The sequence below is a fragment of the Mya arenaria genome, chromosome 6 (assembly GCF_026914265.1).
Source record: "Mya arenaria isolate MELC-2E11 chromosome 6, ASM2691426v1".
In the NCBI taxonomy this organism is placed as follows: Eukaryota; Metazoa; Mollusca; class Bivalvia; order Myida; family Myidae; genus Mya; species Mya arenaria.
In genome coordinates this window covers 32,538,275-32,551,753 of record NC_069127.1, presented here as the reverse complement: position 1 = coordinate 32,551,753, position 13,479 = coordinate 32,538,275, and the positions used below count along the sequence as shown (strand labels likewise).

At 34.0% G+C, this 13,479-nt stretch overlaps 1 protein-coding gene across 1 annotated transcript; it reads left to right on the top strand.

The window, feature by feature from the left end:
- The first annotated feature begins 4,274 nt into the window (after positions 1–4,274).
- On the top strand, positions 4,275–9,430 carry LOC128236446 (PR domain zinc finger protein 1-like). Its single transcript, XM_052951306.1, is given in 3 exon segments — positions 4,275–4,387; positions 7,621–8,416; positions 8,419–9,430. Coding segments are annotated over 2 exon segments (1,167 nt in total). The 5' UTR covers positions 4,275–4,387; positions 7,621–7,662; the 3' UTR covers positions 8,832–9,430.
- Positions 9,431–13,479: the final 4,049 nt, after the last annotated feature.

The window sequence follows — 13,479 nt, the reverse complement described above, 5'->3', positions numbered from 1 at the left end:
CCTATACCCTATTGCGCAACGTTAAACCCCGTACCGAACCGTACCCGCGTACCGACTGTACCGATTAAGATCAAGTTTATATCACTATTTATTTTCTGTTCAAATTGTTTAACGTTTTCTAAGAGAGTTATCATATTATAATTACAAGTTTTGAGAGTAATAATAGTAATTATTCTGCATCAAGGGGATGTACCTTGAACGGCAGTGAACGATGCAGAACGCTTCCATTACTCTTAAAGTTTAAGAGTATTGAAAGGGTTCTGAAGCATGTTCTTTTAAAGGGACTGTACACCAGATTGGCACCAAAAAAAGTGTTTTTTTCTGTTACGAATCTCAGGACAATTATTCAATAAAATGTTTTACTCTTTGATATCATAATTATAAAAAATACCAAAATGTTAAAAAAAATCGAGTCGGAGACCGGGTTCGAACCGGTGTCGCCAAAATTGCAAAACAGTGCCATAACCGCTGTGCTACGAAGGCTTACCTAAACGGTTGGAATATTTAAACTATAAACCTAACTTGGTTATATCACGTGATAACATCGACTAGCCAATCACGGATAAGGAATGAATTCTACTAGGTAGACTTACCTAGTACTTAGTCTTTTTTTAATGGAAAAATACGAAAAAAAACTGCCAAAAACAAATTAATTGTAAACGTTGTGGTACTTCTTCAGTTAGTAAGTTTCAATGCAATGTACAAATCGATACCAAGTTTATGTCAGTTTTCTTTTTCTTTTTTCGCTATTTCATCATTCAGAGTACAGCCCCTTTAAAACCCTATCCTTGTTTTATCAGCAAATAGACCTATTAACAAATTATACAATATACATGTTTGGTATAGTGAAACATTTTTTTTAAATAGTGTTGTCTATTGTAGCCAACAATAAAAAAATCATTCACCTGTGAACTTTTTACCTATTCCCCTTGATAGCTTTATGTCAAGCTTTTTTTTATTTAACTTCTGTCTTATGCTTGAATCATCACATTCTAGATAATCTAGTAAACTAATGTTGGACCAAATTTATATGTAGTCTAAACTGCAATTCCGACACAAAACATATGCTCAAATGTGTATTGAGCTTCTAGTATATGTTAGTTGTGTTATGCAGTTTTTTTAAGAATTTTAAAAAATGTTGATTCCTAATATGTAATGTAATTCAAATGGATACTTGAGGTTTTCTTGATGGCAACACTTTGTTTGTTACTGTTGTCAATATTTTTATACATGTATATGGTATTGCATTTGGTTATAAATTATAAAATGTTATTGTGTTAAGTAATAATATTTCAAAAACATGTTAAGAGACAATAAATACACAACAATGTTATTTTTGTTACCATGACAACATTTCTATTTATATGTGTTACATTTATGGTTATTTTAACAAATTGTGTAACTTTTTTAACTTATATTGTGTATAATGAGTATAGTTACAAAATGCTTAAAGCTGTATCTCACAGATTGACCATTTTAACATCTTTTTTACCTTTTGTCTTGGAAAGAGCAAATGTTTGCGTAAATATCTGCAAACCAATTAATGATATAAGATTGCTGACAAAAACTCCGATCGTAGATTTTCATATTTCCGTTCGAAAATTAATGTTTTATGGCTTAAACCGTTACTAACGGTAAAGAAAAATGTATAAACTATCAATTTTTGAACGGATATATACAAATCTGCTATCTGTGGGGGGGGGGGGGGGGGGGTTGTCAGCAGTCTTATATTACTGGTTTCCATGGATTTTCGCAAAAATTGGCACATTCTAAGACAAAAAATAAAAAAAACTTGTCAAAACGTTCAATCTGTGAGAGTGCAGCTTTAAATACAAGACAATACCTATTTATTGCACTACTATTTCCATAGCAACGAACGTTTTAATCATTCTGACTCATTTTTTTTTCAAAATTTTATTCAATATCCAAATTTTGTTCAGTGACTGACTATACTTAAGTAATTTATGTAGCTTTTTTAAGAGCTGCGTGTTTGATCCCTAATATATTGCATATTGAATTGCATTGTATTGTGGTTGTCATGGTAACATTTTATTATGTCTATTATCATGACTTAATTAGAATTGTGTCACTAGTTAGATTGTATGTTATTTTTTGTATGATATATAAATACAAATTATATAAAAAAAAACATGCATTGTTGTATAACTATCTCTAAATAATACGTTTTTTTTCACACTTTCCCCGAAAAAATATCGATCCTTGTGCTTCTTTAAATCGGCATGAAAACGAAAGTACTTAAGGACCTCAAATGTGCGCCAAAATATTTCTAATGAAGCACCTTTCAATATAAACTACCAAATACTGCAAATGTCTTTTTTTCACCCCTATACCTCTTTTAACAGGCCTCGTCACATATGATAATAAACCTGTTTTCGTTTACAGGATCAAGTTAAAGCAATTAAACTGGTTCAATGACATATGATACTTAAACCTGCTACAGCTCATATTTTGGCACCATTTATTTCGCCTGAAATTTATCTTAAAAGAATTATGTTATAACTATTTTACTCTTTGATATCAAAATTGAAGATACAAATACGTATGCACTTTTTTAGTTTAATACAACAAATAATTCCGGTTTAATGGGGTGCAAACCCACGTCCAGTGTTGAGGAAAACATAAGAAAACTGACAACAAAACCTCACGCCTACAAGGACTCTCACTCAAACATGAGGATAATTTAACATTTGTGCGTTTTGTTAAATCGCTATTCTAGCCGTCAGACTCTTAATTTAACACCCGTAATGATATGCCACTCTTTGTTTCGTCATACAAAATAAGTGAATTTTGAAAAAAAAAACACCAGCGAGTACCTTTTAAGTATTTGGAGAATTTGAGGCCAGTTTGTTTCAAATTAACATTATTCTAACTCTTGGCATTTTTCTATTCGACGCAAAAAATGTTTCACTGTGACTAACGGAATGGAAATAATGCATTTGGCGCGGAGCCTCTGTCTGAAAATACAGCGGAGGACCCCGTTAAAATAAGAAATCTTAGTCCTAAACCCAATGTGGCTTAAAGTGACACTCTCATTCAAAATCAATACATACACATGTATAACAAACTTCAAATTTGACTGATAAACCTTTAACTACCTAATAAATAATGCATTAATGAAAAATATTAATTACTGATAACAAGATTGTAACCCTGTATTTGATTTCTGAAAACGCTAAAATATTAAATGATTGGTGAATGCTAAAATATTTACTGTGATCTACTATAGTCTGCTAAGGTAGATATACCGTGTTTTCTGCACATTTCTTTCGAATTAAACACGGCATCTATTAGAACTATTGTTTTCGGCATTTAACCATCATGTTTGGTAATACTATATTATTAATTGTGGTAAATCTTATCTTGGAGTAAGAGTGCATCTTTAAGAGTACCCAGGTACACCGGTCATGCTACGTGAGTCAAAAGCGAGAGATAGAAGTGACTGCAATTCCCATTCAAATCCAGATATCAGAAGATTTGGGGAAAAAGAGAATGATACACCGGCGTGCGATACCCTATCTCTTTTGCGAATATACTACCTCTTGGTGCATGTAAAGCTCATATTCACGGGGTTAAAACCAATACTGAGTACACCATTTTCCAAGTATCCCCCGCTCCCGCTCCGCCAAGCAAGGGAGCTACTGGTACCATGTTTAAACGTCTTTCGATATGACGCGGCAGGGTTTTAAACCCGGGACCTTTCGCACATGAAGCCAACGTTCAACCACTCGGGGCGCTCAACCACGCGTGGAGCTCAACCATTCGGGGAGTTCAACCACTCGGGGCGCTCAACCACGCGGGGAGCTCAACCATTCGGGGAGTTCAACCACTCGGAGCCTCTCGGAGCGTTCATTAACTCGGGGCGTTTAACCACTCGGGGCGGTCAACCACTAGGGGCGTTCAACCACTCGGGCAACTCGGGGCGTTCAACCACTCGGGGCGGTCAACAGCTCGGGGCGGTCAGTTGGTATCTGGCTACAGTTTGTTATGTAAACGGCAATGCGTATGCGTGCTTCAGTCGCTTTTTCAGCATAAGCGATGTTATCGGTTTGCAGTAGAAATGCTGTAGTAAATATGAATGTATCGTCTATATTCTGTGACGATGTTTTATTGGATATCGCACCTGGGGGTGGTCCTGGGAGGACCACGTGATCTGCAGGCTTTTCATAAACTTATTTATTAATTATGATAATGAAACTGAACATCTACAAAAGTCAACAAACTACCGTTCAAGCATAAGAAAAGTATATCTGTCGTGATATTACTTTTATGCGTTTTATTTACGGATCTGTTTGATGTTCGTACCATTTTAAGTGTATGGGAAACTTGTATTTGGAGCGATATCTACCTGATAATATTTCGGAACAAGGTAACTTGTTTTATATTCTTTATTAATTAGCGATTCGTTGATAAAAGTATAACAATTTAAAAAATAGTGACATCTATGAAAGAGGTCACTGTAATCATTAGAGTTAAAAGTTACATTATTATCATTCCACTAATAATGATTATCTTTCAATCTGAAATAAAAATGAAATTTCTTGATTGAGCAAAAACGCGTGTCATATTAAAGGTAAATTAAATTTGAACAAAAGGGGACAATGTAATCTAAGTTCATTATCAGGGTTCCTTTAGGTTTACCCGGTACCACAGTGAAAGTCCGGGACCGCCGGGTTACGATCAAGGCTATTAGATACAATGAGAGTCGATCTCAATCTTCCGCTGACAAAACTACCCTATATTGTCCACAAAATTGAAACTTAAGGTCGTATTAGACAAATATTATGAACGAATTTGTATTTAAAGTAACTCTTTTTCTAATTTTTGCGTGCAAATTAATTGGGAAGAAAATTGAAAGAAACCATTATATCCAGTAAAGAGCCACATTGCATATAATCTAAGGGTCTATATTTACTATAATTGCTCGTATTTGACATGAGGCTAATTGCGCCTATGACAGCATTGTCTTTCAAAATATGGCAGTTTCATGGCTAGTTCCATGCAGTGTATGGACACTAACAAATAAGGGCAAAAGTGAGACCATTTTCGTGTGATACCATTTCATATTGGAAGTTATATTTAAGAGACAAGCTTAATTTTATGGTTCTTAGGTTCTCTATATTTTTGATAAATAAGGATACTATTAATTATATTTTTCTAAAGGTAATTATTGCCAGCACATTTATATATTTTTATTTTTGTTTCATCATCATCATCATCATCATCATCATCATTATTATTATTATTATTATTATTATTATTATTATTATTATTATTATTATTATTATTATTGTGATTATTATTATTGTGATTATTATTATTATTATTATTATTATTATTATTATTATTATTATTATTATTATTATTATTATTATTATTATCATCATCATCATCAGCAGCAGCAGCAGCAGCATTAGCAGCAGCAGCAACAGCATCATCATCATCATCATCATCATCATCATTATTATTATTATTATTATTATTATTATTATTATTATTATTATAATTTATAAAATTATTGTTTTTAATGTTATTAATAACTCGATTGTTCGTTTATTCATTTACTTAAATGTAGAAAAGTCACTGTCATTTGCATCTTATTTTATGCATCTTCCCAAGCCAAAAGATTTTGGTTAATACAACATTAATCATAAAATATGAGCGACCGACACTTCACCAAGTTATTACACAAATTGTTTCATGATGTATGGGCCAGCCACTTTTCATTGACACGAAAGAAGATGGTCAAGTTTGGCAGCCATAAATCTTGGCTTAAATCTTTGTGGACCCTATATTTATTTGCCCAGTTCCACACCATCTTAAGTAAAGAGCTAGCTATCCAGTTTTATTCGGACAAGTTAACATCACAGTCAATTCATGGTTTATTTCTTTCCGTTTTGCGATCTCCTTTGACTTTTCTTAACGTATTGCACAGCAGTTGTTGTTGTTATAAAATGTAATCGAAAACAACACAAGATATTAATTAATTAAAATTCAACTTTTGCTTTAAAAGAAATTTGATAACATTATTGAAACCTTAAAGGAAAACTTTATTCTACACAAAAGCATCGCTTGTCCAATTAATTAAGGAAAATGCATCATTTTTTTCTCTGCATAATTAGAAAAAGTGAAAAAGCATATTAGTTTTTGATTATGATTATTTGTCCTCATTAATCCTTGGGTATCAAATGATATTAATTGGGAGAAAAAGAAGGCAGTTTTATTTTCTATAAATCATGAGCTGAGGTTTTCTGACGAAATCACTTAGTTTGATAATTATAATTGGGGGGAACATAATATTTACAATTATTTTTTATTTATTTTTAAATTACGTTCGATTTAGCCTAAGATTTTCATTTAAGGGTACTTAAACATCTGCACGGCTGCATATTGAACTGTTTCAAGTTCTTGTATTTACAATTCATTTGCGCGGTGCAGCGTCAAAAGTAAAAAGAGAAAATCAAAAACTGATTGATATTCAGAAAGTTTTGATGACACTTAAGTCATGTTATGGATGGGTGTTGAAAAATATTAAGATGTTTTTTTGGAAGGGCTGTCGCTTATATAAACATTGGCTCCTTTACAATTTGGAAACACTTTAACAATCCCCACTGCCTTCCAAAGCATAGTGGTTGTTGAAATATCGCATGAAAGTAAATAGATTGGATTGTTCTTTCTGAAGATGATAGGGTATATTATCGCGGAGATAATGGTGCCTTTCAAAATGTGTTTTGTACATTTGAAGAGGTATCTCTTTCAAAACATCAAATGCTTTCGATGATACTTTTCGTTTTAATTGCACGCGCAAAGAATTAGCCGCTCGTTCTTTGATGTAGGATGTTAGCTTTTTCCTTAAACAATTAGGGCCACAGAGCAGTACTGCGGAGACTTTTACTTTTAAATGTCAGCAGTATGGGGGAGACTTTAAGTGGTTTCTTTTATTTCCAACAGTCGTTGGTCTGATATTTTTCCTCATTATAAAAGTAGGTATTATATCATACTTTGAATTCTCTTTAATATGTATTGAATGATACATTTTGATTTTTAACAAGTAAGAATACTGAATCATGACAAGCGGATTTTAATCATAAAGTTATCAACTTCGGTGACTATTTAGCTCTGTTTATATATAATTTTCATTAATATCATTATAATAATAATAATTATTATTATTCATTTAATTATTATTATTATTATTATTATTATTATTATTATTATTATTATTATTGTTATTATTATTATTTATTTAATTATTATTATAATTATTATTATTATTATTATTATTATTATTATTATTATTATTATTATTATTATTATTTATTATTACTATTTATTATTACTATTTATTTTTATTATTATTATTATTATTATTATTATTATTATTATTATTATTATTATTATTATTATTTATCTATTATTGTTATTATTATTATTATTATTATTATTATTATTATTATTATTATTATTATTATTATTATTATTCATCTATTTTTATTATTATTATTATTAGTAGTAGTAGTATTGTTATTATTGTTATTATTATTATTATAAAATAGAACTTACAATACCATTGGAGTGAGTCTTCATTTTGATAAATTTCAGAGGCAGCAGCGAACACATGTAACATTACACGTGCACGCCAATATGCACACAGGGACTGACACATGTCTTGACCTTTCGATGCATCCACCACGTGAGCACGTGCGCAACGTACATTCCTCACGAGAAAACTGTACCGGAGAAGCTGAAAGAAGTTTGGATGCGATGTTACCAAACAGCGGATTTGGTGGAGATATCGACAGATTAAGGCCAAGTTTCGGCTACAACATGGAGAGTTTTCATATCCCGATTCCTACCATGTTTAGCTCGGGGGCCGGCGCGCTGTCGCCCCTGCACGCCCGGGACTGCTACCTTTGCTGGATGTACGGAAGGGGCTGTCACGAGCTAAGCGGGTTAGAAACCACGTGGATGAGAAACAGTGTTCCCTATCTGAATATATTTCCATCAAGACATCACTTGAATATTATTCCGGATCCATGTTTATTTCAACATGCTTGGCCATATGAAATGTTTCCTAAAGCAGTCGATTTCAGTTTCGCATTCAGACAGAGGCAAGCCGGTGAATGTCCGTCAATGCGAGAAAATAATGCATTTAAAACCGAATTTTCAAAAGGAAACAAATGTGAAGGAATTTCAAAGCCGCCAGCGGCTACCATTTCACCTAACAAGGAAGCCCAAACATACGGGGATATACATTGCAACCCGAGCCCGGCAGATACAAAAGAGAAAGCTTTGAACTTGACAAAGAAGAAAACCGCGACCACAAAGAATGGTCAGAGTTCCCTGCCATATCCTTTGACCAAAGTGGACGGGAAAATGCATTATGAGTGTAAGTTTTGCTGAAGACGTTCGGTCAGCTTTCCAACCTAAAAGTACATCTGCGCACGCATACAGGCGAGAAACCGCACGTGTGCGTCACGTGCTCGAAAGCCTTCACGCAGCTTGCACACCTACAGAAACACCATCTCGTGCACACAGGGGAGCGGCCGCATGAGTGTGGCGTGTGCCGGAAGCGGTTCAGCTCCACCTCTAACCTGAAGACGCATATGCGGCTGCACAGCGGGGACCGGCCATTTCACTGCCGCCAATGCCCCGCTAAGTTCACACAACTCGTGCACTTGAAGCTCCACCGCCGCCTCCACACCAACGAGCGGCCCTTCCAGTGTCCTCAGTGTCACCGGAAGTACATCAGCGGAAGTGGTCTAAAGACGCACTGGAAGACGGGAACTTGCTTGCCATGCTCTGGCATTTAGTGTGACCACAGCGTGAGTCAAACTGGCAATCACCGGAAGTACATCAGCGGAAGTGGTCTAAAAACGCACTGGAAGGCGGGTACTTGCTTGCCATGCTCTGGTATTTAGTGTAACCACAGCGTGGGTCAAACTGGCTAATAATTTCCGTGTTTCAGTTTGCAAAAGAGTGTCATTATGTTGGCCTAAATATATTTGAGTTGGTTCTCTGTGCATACAAATTTCATAAGGTACATGCACTCATATGCACTTGGCGTAATACTAATATCCTGAAAGATGCTGTTGTTGTTATTGTTGTTGTTGTTGCGTTTTTCTGCTGATGTTTTTTACTTCAAATTTTATTGAAATGAACGCGTTCTGCTAGCGTTGTATCAGTGGTAGTTTTTATGTTGAGTCCCGATCGATAATGGATTTGTGCATAATTCTACCTTATAATAATATTTCATTTCTTCTCGGCGGTTAATTGAAACATACAAATGAATATATATGATTATATATGATATTTGATAACTCAATGTTTCAAACATTATTTAACTGTTTCTCTTATTTAAACCCGTTTCTTTGCGAAGAATATTTTTACGCACATTACAATTTTGTTCAATTTCCAGATTAATATAAATCATAGATTTTTATGAATAATAAGCCTGAAGTTTTAGTTTTCAGGTTTATAATTCATAAGAATCTAAAGAGAAAATTATTGGGGGTGGGGATGCAGGGGGGGGGGGGTCAATCTAATATTGCGATATATTTCACGACGTGAACACCATAGATGAATATACATAATTGATATGTTTCATTAAAAGATCGGAATTATTATTTCTCCCACCTCAGATAAGTAGATCCAATAATTTAACCATGCTAGAAATTCTTATCTTGCCCACGGGCAAAGATAAAATGCCCGTATGGAACTCCTTTTTAATGGTCGCCACATTGTTATTACCTCCCTGTTGAATAATGTCGTCTGTAGCATCATGGAAATCTTGTCTTGTGGCAATATTTAGAACGCTAACTAATTATTTCTCACTTCAAATGTCACCATAAAACAGTTTTCACGCACCTTTCAAGTAATAATGCTTCACTCTCCTTAGAACTATTTAAAGACCGATTTGACTATAAACATAATCTGAATCACTGCGCGCATATCCATGACAGCCACGAATTATCGCATATCCATACGCAATTATTTCACTAAGCACAAAAGTTCCAGCAAAAATACATGTTTTCCTTAAGTTTGTTAAACTGAGGTGGGAGAAAAAGCATCTACCATAGCCGCTCGTGTAAGATAGGTTCATTCCGACCCTCGAGCAGGATGTTTTGCGGAAACTCCGTTAACCTCGTTTCCGCAAAACACCCTACGCTCGGGTCGGAATGATCCTATCTTACACCCTCGGCCATGGAAGATACTTATAATCTCGCTGAGCAAGCACCAAACGCTATACATCACGAGTGGTGTAGCCGTGAATTAAATATTTACTATGGGTATTCATCATGTGAAACATATTGCAGTCTTACACTGAAATGACCACATTTTATTTTTAATTATATGCCTGCAATGGATTTAAATGACAATGATTTGCAGATTTTCAGAAAAGTATAAATTGTTTAAAACAGTGAAATATCATTTTTATTTCTCTGATTCATTACTATTAACTATTTAAAACAGTGACATATCATTTTTATTTCTCTGATAAATTGCTATTAACTATTTAAAACAGTGAAATATAGTTTTTATTTCTCTGATAAATTGCTATTTACTATTTAAAACAGTGAAATATCGTTTTTATTTCTCTGATAAATTGCTATTAACTGTTTAAAACAGTGAAATATCGTTTTTATTTCTCTGATAAATTGCTATTTACTGTTTAAAACAATGAAATATCATTTTTATTTCTCTGATAAATTGCTATTAACTATTTAAAACAGTGAAATATCATTTTTATTTCTCTGATAAATTGCTATTTACTGTTTAAAACAATGAAATATCATTTTTATTTCTCTGACAAATTGCTATTAACTAACACAAAGCATTTAATACATTGATATCTTACACGGAAACAAACAAAATATCCTTTATACAATTGTTTTCAGAATATTGTCATTAATGCAAAAAAATGTGCAATTGTTTCAGCCATTGTTAAGTGAATTTGCTGTTACCGATGTTGTGGAAATATAGTATTTGCATATTGTTAAAAGTAAAATAAAGCATTGTTATAGTTAATGGGCGACCTTCTTTGTTACGCACCCGCTGTTACAGCCTGTGTCGGATACCCGATGCCGGCGTCCCGTGACTCCGAGCTGCCGTGTAAGTGCTACATGTGTTGCACGACAAAAGCGCTGTGGCCGTTATCAAGTTATGTCGTTATTTAATGTTCATGTTTTAGCCGTTTTGTGCGATTTTTGGCCTTCGAGCGTCCGTTTGCTTTATTGAGTGTTTCAGTTAAATAACATTTCATGAGAAAATGCTGTAAATTTCATGATGATAATTATCTCTTAACTTTCTGCATATAAAAACATGCATTGCGCTTTTTTCGTTTACACACAGAGGATACTCCAAAAGTAAATTAATGAAAATACATGAAGTCGAAACCCGTTGGCTGGATATTTCTTGGCTCGATTTCCTCGTTGGCTCGAACTGGCCATTAAGGACCGATTTTGTTGCATTCTATGTCAGCATTTCCGCTTGGCTCGATATTCGCGAGGCTCGAAGTATTTGGCCGATCCCTGGGACTTCGGGCCAACGGGTGTCGACTGAACACTCATATTTTTGGCACTCTTATTCAAAATCAATACATACACATGTATAACAAACATAATTTTTGAGTGATAAACCTTTAACTACTTGCTAAATAATGCATTTATGGAAAATGTTAAATACTGGGAACAAGATTGTAACCGTGTAATTTATAGCTGAAACGCAAAAATATTAAATGATTGGTGAATGCTAAAAGATTTACTGTGATCTACTATTGTCTCAGTAGGTAGAATGACCGTGTTATTTTGCACCTTTCTTTCAAATTGAATTCGGTATCCTTCATAAGAACCATTGTTTTCGACACTTATTCATCCTTTTTGGTATATCAAAACAATTGAATTAATTGTGGTAAATCTTACTTGGGAGTAAGAGTGCATCTTTTTCTTCAGTGTCCTAATACGCTTATATTTTTAGTTTTTTTATCCTAACAGGGAACATGTATGAAACATTAATAAAGAAAAGTTTGATGATTTACTTTAGTATTTTTAAACAAACAGGTTCAAAGAAATGCAGTCGAACTGAGACGGGACGAAATACGTGGTTGCTATGGAAATATGAGTAAAAGTAATCAACAATAAAGCGCCAATGATAATTTGGAAGTTTGGAAGGAATAAAGACACATTGAAAAAACAACATTTTGGGGGCATTTTTTAAGAATGATTATAATAGTCAGAAGGCCCAAAATCGCACCATGCGGCTCATATGATAATAATGAAATTCAATAAGAAATGTCTGTAATTCAACGCGATGAGTAAACATAGAAGTCAATTGCGCAAATAGAGCCGAGCGAATAAGATATCTATGGATGTGTGTGCACCTAACCATGGGGTTTCAGTTTCTGTAATTTCACCAGTAAAAGTTATGGCAACAGCCGTGAATTGAGAGGGCACTGTAAGATAATACTATAGTTATTGTATTATCCGCTTTGGTAAATGACAGATGTGTAGGTGGGATGAAAAGCAATGCCAATGCGGCATGCACTGCTATCAAAACAGAAGCGTTTTGAGCGTACCATAAATGTTTTAATAAAGTTACTATACCAGGATGAGTTAACACGTGACTTTAAACGGTTCTCACATTGATCACCACGTGTCACAACCTATGTAAACAAGCCAGAAACTAACATTAATTTCTAAAACGAAATTGACAGAAACTATGAAAATATTTCTTAGCCTATAAAAGACTATGCTATTTTTTGCCTCTACACGTGCGAACTATTTCTTATCTGCTTGTACAGTGTGTGTATACCACGTGATTAAATACGTCATGAATGCTACGTCGGAAGGCAACATTTTGCTTAAAATGAAGACATAAAACAAAGATAACTGTTCTTTTACAATACCATTTTAATTGAAACAAAGGGCAGTCTATATCGCTTAAAGACCACCCCCTTCGTTTTATTACAGAAGTTTGATAAGGTGATTAGTTTCATCATAATGTTTTGACAGTGCTCCGTCAGACGGCCGTTTTGTGAAAAGTTTTGTCGAAGTGTTTTAAAAAACTAGACTCACAATTAAACTCTGATAAAAAATAATATTGCAGGCGGGTTACTGTAAGCAGTGTAGTCTACTGTCCTATGTTTCATTTAAAGTGAAAAAGAAAATGTCAAGTCATCTTTGTTTAAAGTCTTTATTCGAAGAAAAATGCCTTCCGACGTAGAAATTATGACGCAATTTATCACGTGGTATACACACATTGCTCTATTTTAATGAAGCAATTCTTTGCCAAAATATCAGCGTTGCATATCGTTCTACAAAATTCCGTCAAGTTGAAATTTTGGCAAAGGATTGCATCATTTGGTATCTTTTCTGTCAAAATAATCTTAAGAATTTAACGTCACTTACTTGTTGTTTGTTTACATCGGTTGTGGCCCGTGGTGACCCATATGAGAACCCCTTT